The 16,603-nt window shown below is 35.5% G+C and overlaps 2 protein-coding genes across 2 annotated transcripts; both read right to left on the reverse strand.

Moving 5' to 3' along the window:
• Positions 1 to 1,430: 1,430 nt before the first annotated feature.
• LOC134661017 (follicle cell protein 3C-1) lies at positions 1,431 to 9,657 on the reverse strand. The gene is made up of 4 exons (XM_063516914.1): positions 9,376 to 9,657; positions 8,369 to 8,523; positions 3,030 to 3,209; positions 1,431 to 1,636 (listed from the first exon to the last, which is right to left on the reverse strand). The coding sequence occupies exons 2-4, from the start codon at positions 8,507 to 8,509 to the stop codon at positions 1,463 to 1,465; spliced, it is 495 nt and encodes a 164-aa protein (XP_063372984.1). The 5' UTR covers positions 8,510 to 8,523; positions 9,376 to 9,657; the 3' UTR covers positions 1,431 to 1,462.
• Positions 9,658 to 12,635: 2,978 nt separating this feature from the next.
• Positions 12,636 to 16,209, reverse strand: LOC134661760 (uncharacterized). Its single transcript, XM_063517943.1, is given in 4 exon segments — positions 12,636 to 13,203; positions 13,205 to 13,458; positions 15,715 to 15,885; positions 15,967 to 16,209. Coding segments are annotated over 4 exon segments (1,026 nt in total). The 5' UTR covers positions 16,076 to 16,209; the 3' UTR covers positions 12,636 to 12,711.
• Between the last annotated feature and the right edge of the window lie 394 nt (positions 16,210 to 16,603).

Below are 16,603 nucleotides of genomic sequence, written 5' to 3' on the forward strand. Positions count from 1 at the left end.
GTTTTGTTCTTGTACTACCCAAATGAAATAAATGATACTAATACATATAATAACCCGACTTATTACGACCTTGCTGTTGTGCCCTATAATTCGGTACACGGCGGGAAGAAGTTGATAACTCGAGATATTTTATTGAAGAAATTTGAACTTAATATTAAATTGCATAAGGTTCAAATTTCTTCCCTTTTTCCTGCGAGTTATCAACTTCTTCCCGCCGTGTACGGAATTATGTAATTTATTTTAAAGTTCTAATTTCTTCAACAAAATATCTCGAGTTATCAGCTTCTTCCCGCCGTGTACGGAATTATTTCCCTTATATCAATTTGGCTAAAACCGGTATCAAAATCATTCGTCTTGCACTCAGGAGTGCGTAACTACTTCCTTAAATATGAAATGGTATTCAACAAAATGTTTGATAGACAATAGTTATTTGTTTTACAAGGGGGCCAAGTTGTTGTTTTATCTCTCTTGCTAATATTGATACCTGAGCAAGCGAAAGATCTCAAAATTTAACCACAAACGTATAACATTACAAATCAAATAAACGCTATTCAATATTTATCATTCAAAATCATCATTTAAAAGTATATTCTAACAGTCAACATGAAGAAACAACTCAAGATTTGCATCAACGTACTTCTCACTCTAGTGAATAAAACGCAACTATTAATAAAGGATGACTTACGCTGGACCCGGCCGTGCCCGGGCCGAGACGTCCGTATGAAATCACGAATGAAGAATGAACTAGGCGAATGAATTGCAATGAAGTTTTAAATACTCGTATCAGTGAAGTACTACGGAAATGTTGTACTCCGTTTCGCAGATTATGCACTACTTAAATTGACTAAATGAATACATAAAGGAAATACGAGTATCATAAGATCTTTTTTGTTTTATTATATTATAATATGCTAAGTTTTTCAGCTTAGTAATGTACAAAAATGATTAACTTATATTATAATTCTTATAAAATTAAAAATAATAATACATTCTTGTGCAGTCAAGTGCAAAAATAAGGGTGTAGACAACTTACTCAAAAATATGTCCCACAGTTCTTAATCCGCTGACATAAGAGCTATATGGGACTGAGTATATTTTTGAGTATGATTTGTGTACCCATATTTTACACTTGACTTTGCAATTCATTTTTAGAGATCTCTCTCCGTGCTCACAAATGCCTGTGAGCCGTGTAAAGATTTTTGGTACTACCAATTTTTATTAGTGAAACAAGAGTGAAACATTATCTTTCAGCAATAGAGTTCGACACCGTATAAATAATGAGAATCTAATTATAAGGTAGTACCCGATAATGTTATAAAAGGATCGTTTATACGACGCTGTATGTAGTCTACCGCGAAACTCGATTTTCGAAAATCGTCTACCTCTATCGGTTCTGTTTCCTAAGGAAAGAGATAGACCAAGTTAGTTAGACGTTCCGAAGTGCGCGGTTCTCCAGTATCGGTCAGCACTTGTGGTGCTGGCCCTCCGTGCAACAGAACTCCTTGCCGGCCGAGAAGTTGGTGGGAGTCCAATCACCGCCGCAGTTCTTGATGAAAAGAAACGCTTTCTCACGGTGCACGTCGCGCTCCACCGCGCCGCAGATAACGGGGCCCGCTCGAGGGAGGTACTTCAGAATCTGAACGTGAATTAAGGATTACGAGTCAATTCATAGGTACACGAATACACTTAGGACCACTCTACATTTGACTTCTACAATTTGTTAATGAGTAGGTTAGAAATTATAAAGAAACTTCGTGTTTTTGTAAAGGGATAACAGTTTTTAAAGTTATCGTCACTTTACGATTACGTCAGTTTTTGCTGGGAGTGCTGATTTTCATCCTTATTTAGAATCTTCAACGTAGGTAGCGAGAGACTCAAAAGGTACGACGTGCTAAAATTAATTAAACAGTTTAATTGTTATGTACCTGTATAATATTTAATCGAATTTAAGTATTTTTTTATGTATCACATTGAGTAGAAATAACATAAAAAATCCCTTATTTGAAAAAAAGTGTAGGGGACAACAAAAAAAAAACGCACAAGTATCATCAAAATCAGAAAATATTAAACATGTAATTTTATTAATTGTGTAAGCAATTAACATTCTACCTAATTACTTACTGGGTACCTATCAAGAGTCATATGTAATTTGTTCCGACTTAATTAAAATGGTACCTACATACTTTTAATTATATATTATTTGATACAACAATTTTAAATCTTGTCAAATGAAAAATAGCATGAGTTTGCATGGCAACATACCTAACGCCGCTAGATTAGCAACATGTTAGATTAGCAATAAAGATCAATAAATAATCAAGACTATCAATGTTATATTTTTAATACAAAAGCGCGGCACTCATACCGCGCATAATGCTTATCGAGCCAACTTACTATGTTCAGTTCCTTTTTGTAAGGTGCATTAACCTCTATAAGTAACGCCATCTATTTCAACAACGAGGCTCAGGCCCACTTTAGGTACCTATTTGCGCAAATATGTTTGCACCAATCGTTTGTGATATCATGGAAAAAATGGAACACGAATATGCATTCGGCCCAATACAACCATTTCCATGTAATTGTGATGCCTGAGTCAGAACGATCGATTGATGGCTTCTAAATACGAAATCAAAACTTATAAAATGGCTTTCTGTTATGATTGACAGTCTGTACCAATTATAAATTATTTACATCCTTCCACCCCCTAATTTTTCCTCAGATACCTCAGAGGCTCAGGGGGCCGATTTTTGAAATTCGACCGCTCGATTTCGCGTATTTCGTTCAGTAATATCTCCACTACTAGTCCTGTAAATTCTACTAATAGAATTGAAAACGAGTGGTCAATACCACTAGATTCCCAATTTCTATCGCTCGTATTTCAAAAATCTGCATTTCGCCGTTTTCCATCGATTTTCGAGTGACGAAATCGAGTGATCGAAATTCAAAAATCGGCCCCCTGATCGAGATTCAGATATGTACGTAATGTAGTAGATTCCTAAAAGCGCCGTGTAGTTGGAATTGCTACTCACCACGTCCAGGCACTTGCTGATGCAGTGCTTGAAGCCCGCGGAGCCGCAGGGCAGGCTGGGCGCGTCGGTGTCGTAGGTGACGACGGGCTCGCCCTGCGGAGGCCCACGCGGCCTGCTCCGCCGCCCCTCCTTGATGCCCACTTGCTGGGACATGAACACGCCGCATTGACATGGCTCCACCTGCTCGTTACAGAATGTTATCTTATTATATAACATTACATGATAATTTTAGTTATTTTAACACTCATATTAACTTCACTTGTAACTAACAAATTAAGGGCCTACTGCAGCCGCGTCTGGCGCTTCGTAAACCACGCCCGCTAGTTCTTCCCTCCCCGCTAACACGCACACATGGAAACGCTTCGCGCCGCACGTGAAGTTTGTGTGACCTTTTAGCACCATCTAACGTTACAGAAGTTAACTACCATTATACGTGGTCGCTGCGGTCGGCCAGAAACTTAAATTCGGAAAAAATTGAAACAGATGGCGTTGTTACTTGTTCATAATAGCAAACAATAAAATAATTAATTCATAAACCTGCATATTTATTGTTGTTTTGGAAGATGTTAACATCATAGAAGCAGCAGCGTATATAGCATATAAGTTAAGAGTATTGATAATAAGAAAATAGCACAAGAACAGAAAAGAGATTATTTTTGATAAAATATGATGAAAACAGATTTACTTGATTACGCTCACCTGACTTTGCGGTCACTAAATGCAAATTTCAACCTTATTGTTATGGGGTTACAATAACCCTGGGGTTGCAGGCGTCCATGGTCGTTATTATTATAAATGCTTTGGTTGAAATGCTTTTTATTAACCCTCGAATTTTTCATAGGTACAGTCACCTGCAATAATATGTTACTCTTCGACGGCCGCAAAAATATGTGACACGCTCTTATGGCTCTACAAATAAGATCTAACATGATCTACCGCAAAACGGCCTTCGGTGTGTAACATATTATTGCAGCTGCCTGTACTCGTATTCATTGTTGTATAGGTAGGTATTAATATCTTTTATCCGATCGATTTGCATTTATTTGAAATAAATCACAGTGTTTAGTAATTATATGTTTTATTGAATAAGAGATTATTTAGGTATGTAAGGAATACAGGGTGCCTTTTTGAAACACTCATTTTTAGGGTTCCGTAGCCAAATGGCAAAAAACGGAACCCTTATAGATTCGTCATGTCTGTCTGTCTGTCTGTCCGTCTGTCCGTCCGTATGTCACAGTCACTTTTTTCCGAAACTATAAGAACTATACTGTTGAAACTTGGTAAGTAGATGTATTCTGTGAACCGCATTATATTTTCACACAAAAATAGAAAAAAAAATGGGGTATCTATGGATAGGTCTTCAAAAATGATATTGAGGTTTCTAACATAATTTTTTTCTAAACTGAATAGTTTGCGCGAGAGACACTTCCAAAGTGGTAAAATGTGTGTGTCCCCCCCCCCTGTAACTTCTAAAATAAGAGAATGATAAAACTAAAAAAAATATATGATGTACATTACCATGCAAACTTCCACCGAAAATTGGTTTGAACAAGATCTAGTAAGTAGTTTTTTTTTAATACGTCATAAATCCCCTAAATACGGAACCCTTCATGGGCGAGTCCGACTCGCACTTGGCCGCTTTTTCTGGATAATTTTGAATTTCAATTGTCAGGGGTGCCTACATTATTTTTTAATACATTTTACAACGACAACAAACAAAAGTTCAAATTCGCCGTATTTTTATTACCCGGGTCGATCGCAACAAAATAGAAAATCATGTTTTTCAAATCTAAGCGTTATTGTAATTTATCTCAAATAACCAAAAAGTCAATCTGACTAGAACTTAAAAACGAACTGAATTATTTTAATATGTCGATTTTTCTTGGTGACCCAGGAGAATTTTTTTTTATCCCATACAAAAAGAGCGTATCCCAATCGCGTATCGGTTTTGGTTTTTACTTATAAGTGTGAAAAATATATTCTACCATATACGAAGGATGTGTGTTTTATCATGTTTTATATGTCTTTTTGTACAATAAAGTGTTTTACTGCTACTAATATATCATATTAACGATTAACTAAAAAGGTATTTACATCTAATTTAACTGGTAAATTATTACAGTCCGCTAAAATTAATATATATTCAAAAAAATATTTGTTAATATGTCCCAAAATCATGGCTCATTTTTTAAGTCTCCTGACTTACCAAACATATCGCAACGAAGGCAAGGGTACAACGCGGCATCGTGAACCTAATAACGTAACGTTTCAGTTACTTTTTTAGTCGCCGACCATTTTATCCGGGGTACGAAAAGAGGTATTAGATCTATCCTGGGTCTAATATGTTATAAAAACATAGTTTTTTGAAAAATGTTCGTAGGTAGTACACAAAATTTACATTTTCTTTTAAATGTGATTTGGGTCATCGTTCTCCCTGGTGACTTTTCTGGTGACCCAAGAGACATCAATTTTATTATGACTCAGGAGACTTTTTTTCTATGCACTTTGATTTTTTTGATGCGCTAATTTTGTAATCTAAAATAACTTTAAACTGCTGATATACTTATATCACTTTGCTGATGAGTGGAAGTGGAATTTAAACTTAATTTATTGTTCTCTCCCTTGACATTTTGGCATACATTTGACATGCTGCAGTGCACTCCTAACATAATCCTATACCTCCTATAATTTTTAGAAAAAGCTTTAGGAAAACTCACTCTTGAGCTTAAAACGATTAAGTATCATATTATGTTAGATTTTTAGTACAGACCCCAAATCAGTGAAAATGTGTCTTAGCCAACTAAATTTGTCTCTGGGAAAAGTACGATATCCCTAAAAATTGTACGTACATTTCGCATTTTTCTGAAGGAACGGAATTCATAAATTGGATTATTATTATTTTTTCAGATTATTTGATTGCATTGACATATCACCAAGATAGATAGAACATTTAAGTTACCAGAAGAAAAGCATTTGTGTTCTTTAATAGTGTGGAAAAAGTAGGTTCGATTCCCGGGCGCGATTAAGCGAATTTAAAAAAAAACAACGTGTTGCATTCCGGGAGTGCCGACAGAAGTGAAAACTCAATGACTAGTCCAAAATGTCTGCAGCACTATGTATAATTGACCCATCCTCCTTTCTATTGAAAACTTTTGGTTCCGAAATTGCTGGTCAGTGAGCTTGTTTAAAATTCGAAAATCAAATTTATTAATTATAATAATTTATTTATTTGGTCATGATATTTTGAGTTTTATTCACCAGTACTAGAGTTCACTTTTATTAGCGATTTCATCAAGATGTAGCTTTATTGAATTATATTTGAGTGATATAAAGTTATAATACTGTGAGATCCTCGTATTTCAGCCCGTACAAGATTATAACCTTTTTCATGTAATGTCATTGAGTTTTTCTTTATTGATTTAAATGCCATCTAAACCTTACGGTCACATGATCGCCTTACGCTGTCTCGAGTTTATCATTTTTTCCCCACCTCATAAAGTGCCTAGCGCCGCTAAAGAAGTTTTCACTTCAAAAATCTTTGAATGCAGTTGTTTCTTTAAAAAACAATAATGTTTCATTTAAGTAAAATGAGCAAACTTAAGGTTTTAAGGCACTTTCCCTCCAGGGCCCATAATTTTTTTCCACCCGGTAGTAGACAACTATTTTTTTCGACTAAATGAAGTTTTATTAGATAAATCGTTGATCACATGGTTCGTTTCACACATCACATCAAATCGTTTGTCATCACAATCAAAATTTGTCAAAAGTAATGAAATTTATGCAAAAAAAACATAAATAAAACATATAAATTCAACACATTTTTTTAATAAAAATCTTTCTCGATGATATAAAAAAGAACATCGACAAATTATGTTCAAAGAATTAATATCAAAACAGATGTCATAATTAGGATTGGCTACTTTAAGAAAGGGACAGAGAGATTTAATCCTCTCGCTCTGCACGTTTTTCTCATTCCTCCTTGTCAAGCCAAAATAAACTATAAAATGATAGTAACACAGTACATTGTAATATTCACTTTTTCCACGGTATCATGTCATTGTAAATTACTTATGTGAAATTGTAGTGGCGTGCGACTTTCAAACCGGAGGTCACGGGTTCGAACCCCGGCCCGTGCAAGTGAGTTTTTGTAAGTAGAGACCTTTTTTAGTGGTACTTAAATATAATAACTTTTCGTATTATTGAAATAAAATATTTTATTCAAACAAACTTAATAATATAATAATTAAAACGAGTAATATCAATTAGTTTTTAATATTTATTCAATTATTTTAAATTATTTGAGCATGAAACATACTAGATTTATTTTTATCATTACAATAGAAAAAAAGCAAAAAATATATTCTTATAGATATTTTATTTTCAAACAAAAATAAAGCAAAAAGTTACGGTTAGATTCTGATGGCTAAATACCAAACAGCTACCGATACATTTCAATATCTGTCGAAATTTCCTAACCCGTTGTAACTGACAAAGAGTATAGATTTCGACGTAGCATGACGTAGCCTAGCAAACACGCACACATGCGTAACGTATAGGCCTGTAAGAAGGCACCATCATAGGTTTACCTCCGATTCCGTTACTACTCAATGGAGTTACGACTCAACGTTTATTGGATATTAAAATTTTACGTAATTCGGAGCGCTGCGCGAAGTGACATAGGTCTTACCTCTTTGAGGCACGACGGCCATCTAACATTACTGGCATAAAGGATGCATTTATGACTTTGACGCATGACAGAAAGAGAAACGGAACTGCGTAAAATGGGCGTTTGCTGTTGAATTCATAAAATCAAAAATCGATAATAAATCCATCGGTAAAGGATAATAAGTTAATATTTAGTTCTTTGAAAGTTAAGACGAGATGAAAACCTTTGCTGTAAGGTGGGTTGTGCTGGATATGGATGTGTTTTCTAGTTGCACGAAGCTAAAACCGAAAAATGAACACGTAAGTTTGGATTTATTTTCTATCGAGAAAATTGTAAGCATTCGTGTTTCGACTACTACGAAATGTCTTATCATATAGTCAAGAAACATATATCCGAAAATCACTACTGTTTGTTTCCGGGGCTAGCCACTGCCACCTTTCTAAGATCCTGTTATTTTTCGATGCACGGCCTTAATATAACCTTGCATCGAGACATCCAGTATATCATAATCGGCATTAAATATACTTACCTACTTAATTTTGATAAGTTCTGCCGCACCATGCGTAGCCATCGAAAAATCAGATTGGATATGGGATTTATGGCGAAAGAATACGAGTTTTCCAATGGCTGTTACGTCTGTTAGGGCAATAAGGCTGCGGCCGTTGTTTCTTACCCCATCAACGTCCTCGTCATAGTCCACGTCCTCGAGGGACTTGGCGCTCTCGAAGTCGTCCCGCTTGGCCTTCCGCCGAGCCTCGGCGCTCGCCACCAGGCACAGGCCCGCCAACACAGCCAGCCACCAGTTGCCGCACATTGCGCGTTTGACTACTGTTTTTCCTTTAAAAAAAGTACATACATTTACATTACGTTACATAATTGCCACTATTATGTACCAGAAAATTTAAAAAGGACATGAACTTTTGTACATATACATTTCATTATGCGTGTGCATCTGCGGACCTGGCTAAGGCATCGTAGCCCACGAATAGAAAGACAGATTTGATGATCTAGATTTTATTCTTATGTTTTTGGTAAAAATAGTTTGCAGATCATCAGCTCTCTTCTATTTGATGAAGGATTTGAGCAACTTACCACATATATCAAGTCGATTCTAAATACACCGATGGCATTACGAATACCTTCTAGATTCTTCTAGATAATAGTACATTACATACCTAGGGAGGTGAATTCGTGAATGCTCCAGATCGCAGATGTAAATATGCGATCTGGGGCTTTACGAATTACCGCCCGTGGTTTGTCTAAAGTTTTACGCCTTGCCTTGACCGAAGTGAGATTTTATCCTCGCGTAGCGGGGAGAAAATCCCACTTACGGGCCTAGGGTGACGTAAAATACGTTACACCATTCGCATTGCAAGAACATGGTATCCTTGACATGACGCTGACTCCTCGTATCTTCACAACTTGTAACCTATTTAGAACGAATCGTCTTTGTGCTCACTGCTATACTTAGTCTTAATACGTTACAGACATATGACAAGGGTATGGTCTGCACTTTTTGCCACGGCTCATGGGAACCTGGGGTCCGCTTAACCTTATGCCAAAGAAAAAAGGAAGAAAGTGTTGATCAAATTAAATTCACTCATATCGGGGATTCCTCGAAAATACCACCATGCAACCGTCTTGATTTCAATAAGGTAAATTAATAAATATGACCACCACGTACCTCGACCAAAGAATAACACTTGTCACAACCACTGAACTTGAATTTTACATTACTGATCACTTGATCGTGGAGAACTCGTTACTCACTTCTTGGGTCTTCTAGGACTTTATAAGCATATGTGGGGAGCCATATCTCCGGGGCAGATACGATAAAAAACTGCTATCTCAGCGTCCTAGAGCGCAAAACGTGCGTGCGCGAGATGCCGATTTCACGTAAGTACGTGATCCGAAGATAATCGGTTGTAGACACTTATTGATACAAAAACGCGATTGTCAGCAAATTCCCATCACGTGCACTCTAAGTAGGTACTTATTTCAACTGAGACATTATATTTTTTAAGCTATTTGGGGCCTTACCATGATGTCCTTATTGCGATTCTGTTTAGGACCTAAACTGAATCGCTAAAGGACGGAGCTATATAAGTTATATAGTATGTAGTTATATTTGATTCCTAGGACACTATAGAACCATGTCATAATGAATATATTTGTTTATTTTCTACAAGAGCTTGAGTGATGTAGGTATGTCATGTACTTACCTAGTAATTAATACGACAAGGTTCTACAGTGGCCTAGGAATCAAATTAGCTGACTGTACTTAATAACAAACGTCCCACCGTACTTGACACCCATGAGTGGCATTTGAAGACTCATACAATTGAAGGGATGTTTACAAAAACAACATAACTGACTACACTGGTTGACACCTGAAACGATTAACAATGTTTTTAAAAAAGTGTCAACCGCTCTGAGTTGTTGTTTTTGTAAACATCCCTTCAATTGTATACGGTATATTCTCGCGAATTAAATAGGTACTTTAAAAGTTTAAACTGGTTTTCAAATTACATTTATGGTGTTATGCGTGATGGGATAAATCCCGTCACCGGAATGATAACAAAGATACCTACTTATATCTGTGATAATTAAAACAACTAAATGGGTTCTTACGATAAAAATGATACGACTACGTATTAACAAGGAAAATGTTTAATGAAAGTCAACTGAAACTCAACAAGGCACAGAGAAAATACAAACCATACTTAATATTTATGATCATTGCATTATGGGTAAAATAAATAAACAACAAAACAACTCTAAAAACGACTACACACGTCTTACTCTGAGCAGAGCCGATTCTTGCGATTAGCGGCAGCGGCAGAGACAAGTCCGCTGTGGAGCAAGCAGAGGCTGGCTTCTTATCATAGGGCTAGCAAACAGAATGTGCCATTCGGCACAATCTTACCTACGTGTAAGTGTAATAGCATATTGAGAGATTAGCTTAGCTCAATATAATACAAAATGTACTCTCCTATAATAATAGGTGAATCGGGCATTTTAATTTCATTCCGGATCTTAACGATCGATTAGCGGTCGTCACAAACCCGAAAGCTAATGTCTAATACTATACGTTTAGTCGCGAAATGGAAATTTAGACGTGACACTTTAGTCTCAAAGTATAATAGAAGTAAATACCCAAAAACCTAGTAGTTATATTTACATTAATAAAAAACTATACGAATAGGTTTTTCTACGTGTATAATATCCATGTACATAACGTATTCTTTAGGGTTAACTGTACTTGTTTGTTGTACTGAGTGATAGACAAACTTATTGCAGTTAAAATTAACTGTTACTTTTTTAAAGTCAAGATGCCTGAGTTACACTTTTTTTATATCAGCGAGGCACAGCATACAATATTTCTTCTTATAATAATTCTGTTGAAGTGACTGCCCACAGAATACAACAATTATTCTGTAAGAGTACCAATATGTTTATGTGTATCGATATTAACAAATATACCGTAAAAATTTTATGTAATAGAGAGAACACTACCGTGCCCCAAAATTACATTTTTTATTGATGCAATCAATAAGCAAAAAATTTAGCATGCCTTATACAATATACATGTAACCTAAAATATACAAATTAAGAAGTAAATTAAGAGTTTCGTAGTCAAACTAGGAACCCTAATTTATAGTTTCGAAATTTCTGCGTGAAATCAGGCATGCATGTGTATACAAAATAGTACCCGGTACTAAGCTGAGGAGACATCACTTTAAATGCAACTTCGGTAAAGATCATTATACGCGGCATTATTAGTATATAAACTAAAATTACGTTTACAAAATCCACACAACCCACAAGCATCAAATATTTAATAAGATCCAACTAACCAAATTACAAGTATTTTTACGAGAATTTAAGCGTTAATATAGCTTTAAATTCCACTGTTCAGGACCATGTTATTATGGGTTACGAAAACTCACTTGTTAATTTTGTTTAAATTTAACACCTAGAAGTCGAGACAGCGCTGCATCAAAAAAGCGTATTATTTTCGGGTATTACTATACGAGTACGACACAATGAGACCATTCAATGCCCATCTCTTAATATCGCTTATTAAATTACCGCGCGCAAAGATGACCATTATGGGACCATTACCAGCCGACTAGTTCATCTTGCAAGTCTTGAAAAATAAACTTTTCAGCGTATGAAAGTAACATTAAAAAATTAAAACCATTTCGGTAACATAACGTGTAAATAGCGGTAAATGTAAAAATCTTTGAATCCTTTTCAATTAAGGATGTCTAGTTGTGAATACAAACAATGAATTAGAGACTATCAGTCTTAACAAGTTATTGACTATAATCACCGACTATAATGGACAATTTCAGATGAACTTCTTTTAAGAGATATTTAAACCGGAACCTTATATTTTAATTATAGTAGAATAATTTCTAAATTGTACTTCACAAGAGTTCATAATTTCTAACCTAGAGCTAGAAGCTACTTAATTGGCACACTATTATTTATTATATTAAAATCACATTTCATATTATAGATTTTCACTTACATGCATAATAATATATCGAAATAGTAATTAGAGCTTAAACATATAAATAAACTTTATTAAAATCTAATAATTATATAAAGGGCTTAAGGTTGATTATCGGTGTCCATACAAGCGATAGTTGTCTTGCCTGACAAATATGGTACATACATATTGTGATTACTAATTAGTGTAACACAAATTTGTGTGTTTAATACTGATTATATATTATGTATAATAAATGTGTACGGAAGTATTACTGTATTTCGATCACTTGTTACGACGGGCGAGTTTCGACTCAAAAAATTGGTGCGGCTTATTTGAAAATGCTCGAAAGAAAAAGTGACGCGTGCGCACTGAGACTAGGTAATATGTAGTAAAATCCGTCTTAAGGAGACGCTCACCTTAAGACAACATCGTACGTATGGAAAGTGAACAGTATTTATACTATCTTAAATATTATGTAATATAGTTTATTTTCAGAACAAATTACGTTAAAAAAGTTAACAGTCTTTGGCTAGCATGAGTTTAGCCTCGCCCTCGAACACAACCTTCTTTTCCTCTTCAACAATACAAAAGAACTTCACTTTGAGGATCTTTCTAACATCTACCAGTTCCACGCTTATAGTCAGCTTTTCACCAACAAAGCATTTATTTGGAAACTTCATGGTCTGAGACACGAGGACGGTGCCCGGGCCCGGCAGGTGCGTGCCAATGAGGCCGGCCACCAGGCCGTTCAGCAGCGCGCCGTGCACGATGGGTCTCTTGTTGCCATTATTCTTGTGCAGAGGATTATGATCACTTGTGAGATTTGAAAATGCATCGAGATCTTTCTGAGTCAATGTCTTTTGTATTCGAATTTTATCGCCGGCTTTGAAAGCTGTACTGCTAAACGATGTCGTGTGTAGTTTACAAATTTTCTGATAATTTTTGTTGTTGGCAACTAGAAATGGAAATCTGTTTGACAACATCTTGAGGGTTGTCGTTCAACTTTTTGCCATGATTCTAATTATGAGTACTATTGAGGAACAAAGAAGCTAAATTTACAAGCCTTTTGTCATCCGATTTGGTTAAGTCGTGCATGCGCTGTATTACTTCAGTTGTATTTATATAAGATTCCGTCCCCTTGTGGTATAAACTGATTAATATAGTGATTGCATCAGCAACAGTTTCACAGTGTTGGCTTCCTAACTGGTTGATAATTGGTTTGAACCCGGCATTTGCCAAAATGTATTCTGCATTCAGATGATCTGAAAATAAGGAAATAAATTGACTTATTATTATTGGAATGGATGCGTAAGACTTATGTATTGGCAGACGTACATTTACAAAATTTTAATATTTTTATCATTTAGCATCTAGCAGAAATATGAACGAGATTAAACAGGGCCATCAGACAATATATTTCTATTAGGACTGATTTTTTATCTAACTTTAAATAACCTTTACAATACATATGGCACACTAGTGCGATAATTAGCACATTAATTTACTAATTAAGCCGAAAATTTAAAGAGTCATTATGTACCTACTGTAACTGTATATTGTACTTGTAATGTAGGTACTATTTCGATATCAGTTGATTGACGAATGTTATTATTTGTTTACTATCTGCATTATTTTCTTATGGCCAACGTATTTTATGTTGTATGATGATTTGATAGTTGGTTAATTTATTATGATGTCACATAACATATATAATACAAATAAAAATGTAACATAATCATTTCAACTCGCGTCGCGAACTTATCTGCTACTCATAGAGGATAATGCATAAATAAACGAAAATGGGCTAGCGTGGGGACTATAGCCCGAGCCCTTTCGCGCATGAGAGGAGGCCTGTGCCCAGCAGTGGGACGTATAAAGGCTGAATTATTATTTTTATTATTAAACGAAAATAAATCCCGTTTTTCGAAGTAGTATGAATATGAACCACAGTCAATATGTATAGATAATGGCCTTCAAATAAATATGTATAACATATCTGTTTTCATGTACTTCAAATGTGTAAAAGACGACACGACAGTAATACAAAGTAGATCACTATACATTGTTTCGCTGTCTGTGTCAAGCTGCAGGATGTCACTGGCTCGGCATGGAGGCATTTATATTTTTACATTTTGCGCCCTATTAATTACAAAGTAGTAATGTGGAAAATTGTATCCATATCTTTGACATCGACTGAACAACATGCACATACACATGCCACACACCTTCAAATTCAGTTATAATTCGCAAGAGCAGTTTACAAATCAATCAAAATTGTATAATTATGTATATTATGTCAATCTTATACATCACACTTATCAGGCAAACCGCTGTGCTGCAAGCATCAATTGAAGTTACGTAATGTTTTAACGTTTGTTTAAAACATATAACCAAGCAAAGGAACTAACCAGATAAAATATTTATTGTCCTTGCATTGCCTTGAATCCTTGTTTGAGACCAAAATCGTGATTTCAAAACATAATTTGATCCGAAAAAGGACCATAAACCATCTAGGTACCCTAACTCCTGTAGTATAGTACAGGAGTACTAGCTCCTGCCCGCAACTTCACCTGCGTGGGATAATGGGCCATGATTATATGTATGTATAAACTATTCTGTCCTTCACAGCCCTCAAACTATCTTCATTACAAATTCCATCCAAATCCATGCAGCAGTTTACATGTGAACAGGTAACAACGGTCACAGTTACTTTCGCATTTATAATAAGTAGGTTGGATTTATAAAAATAGTAGGGATTCTTACTATATCCTGTTAAATACTACCTACCAAAATGTGCCAAGCATTCAGTAACTACTCAACAGTCAGAATATTATGGAATAGATATAATATGTTAAGCTGCTATAGTCAAAAATTTAGCTTCTTATGTACCTAAACCTATATTTAAACAAGTTAACACTCAAAATGAAATTAAGAGTTATAAACAGTAAACAGCATAGTACTAAATAAACCAATATGAGGCTAGTAGTTTTCAAATTCGCAGCACATTGAAAAATTCAAACTCTAAAGCAAGGAGAATAAGTTACATATGTTGAAAAATGCAGTCTTATTCATTAAATATTAACCTTTTCACACTTTATTTTAAACATTCATAACATAAAATTATTGTTATGAGGGCCAAGGGCCAGGATTTTGCCTTGTAGCCCTGGGCCGCAAGATGAATTCGCTTAAAGGTGACAATGAAATGGCAAGGTCATGTATCTATACCAGGATCACCTAAAAAGGCCTAGCAGGCCCCATGTTGAGTATTGCTGCTGTAAGCTTGAGTCAATCTTTTAAGAGCTAGTATGAGGAGGGGTCATATGATGATTCTGTATGTGAAAATTGGCTGACAAAGTGCTGTGTAATTCATTTTAAGTAGACTCCTGTCAGTTACGTCTCTGGATCAAAAATTAAAATACCTTTTTACAATAGAAATATCTTGATACCAAAGACCTTGATAAAGATGAAAAGCATAATAATAAAATATGAAGTTGATATACATTGATTTTGCTATTTACCTATGCACAAGTTGCAAATCCCTGCACAGGCGAAGTGAAGCAAAGTGACGTCAGATTCATTCTTCAAAACATACAGGAATATGTCCAGGACTCCAACTCGTCGGATGTAATCATAATTCAAGGGATCGTACCCAAAATTAGCCAAATTAGCTAACACTTGGCACTTTGCATCTGGAAATGGTAAATTTCAAAATTCAGATGTGCTATTATTGCATGTATTTATAGAGAACAAAATGAGGGCGGAATATTTACCATACGTATTAGAATTTAAATACTCGTCCACTAACAATGACAAAAACTCTTCTCGGTCAGTACCATTTTCGGGAGTACGTTTCCGAAGATGTTGTTTGCTAGAGAACATTGGTTTAGTAGACAGCCTAGACAAGTTTTATTCCAGTATTATACTGTATTGCAACTTTATATGATCAAGAATCGCGATCTAAATCAATTAATAAATGTCATGACTAAAAAGCAGTTTGCTCGCAACACAACGCCATTTTCGGTTATTGATTGATTGCTCTTTGGCTCTTTGCTCTTAATGTTATCTTACCACATGAGAAAAAATATAAGTTTCCATATAGAAAAAAAACTGTCCACATATTCCAGTATTAAACTGGATTGGGCATGAGTGGTGGGGATAAGTGACAGAACGGGATAGTCTTATGTATCTTTCAGTAGGAGTAGCAGCGGAAGCGCTATTATTGTTTGTCCTTGTCACAGTCTCTCATATTTTTTGTTCCCCACCGAAAATTAGTATGGATTATGGTGGGCAACAAATAAATTCGACCAATCATAATGTCGCATTGCGTATGTTTTGTCCCTCACGGAGGCACGCGTATACCACTTCTATAGGATGCTGCCTTCTATGACATATTCCATACATTTCACG

Source organism: Cydia amplana, chromosome Z (genome assembly GCF_948474715.1).
Source record: "Cydia amplana chromosome Z, ilCydAmpl1.1, whole genome shotgun sequence".
Classification (NCBI taxonomy): Eukaryota; Metazoa; Arthropoda; class Insecta; order Lepidoptera; family Tortricidae; genus Cydia; species Cydia amplana.

Excerpts from the sequence above, each read along its gene's own strand:
- LOC134661017 (XM_063516914.1), bottom strand. The coding sequence starts at position 8,509 with ATGTGCGGCAACTGGTGGCTGGCTGTGTTGGCGGGCCTGTGCCTGGTG. Across the intron at positions 3,210-8,368 it reads ATGACGAGGACGTTGATGGG|GTGGAGCCATGTCAATGCGG; the intron begins GTAAGAAACAAC and ends TGTAACGAGCAG. Across the intron at positions 1,637-3,029 it reads TCAGCAAGTGCCTGGACGTG|ATTCTGAAGTACCTCCCTCG; the intron begins GTGAGTAGCAAT and ends ATTCACGTTCAG.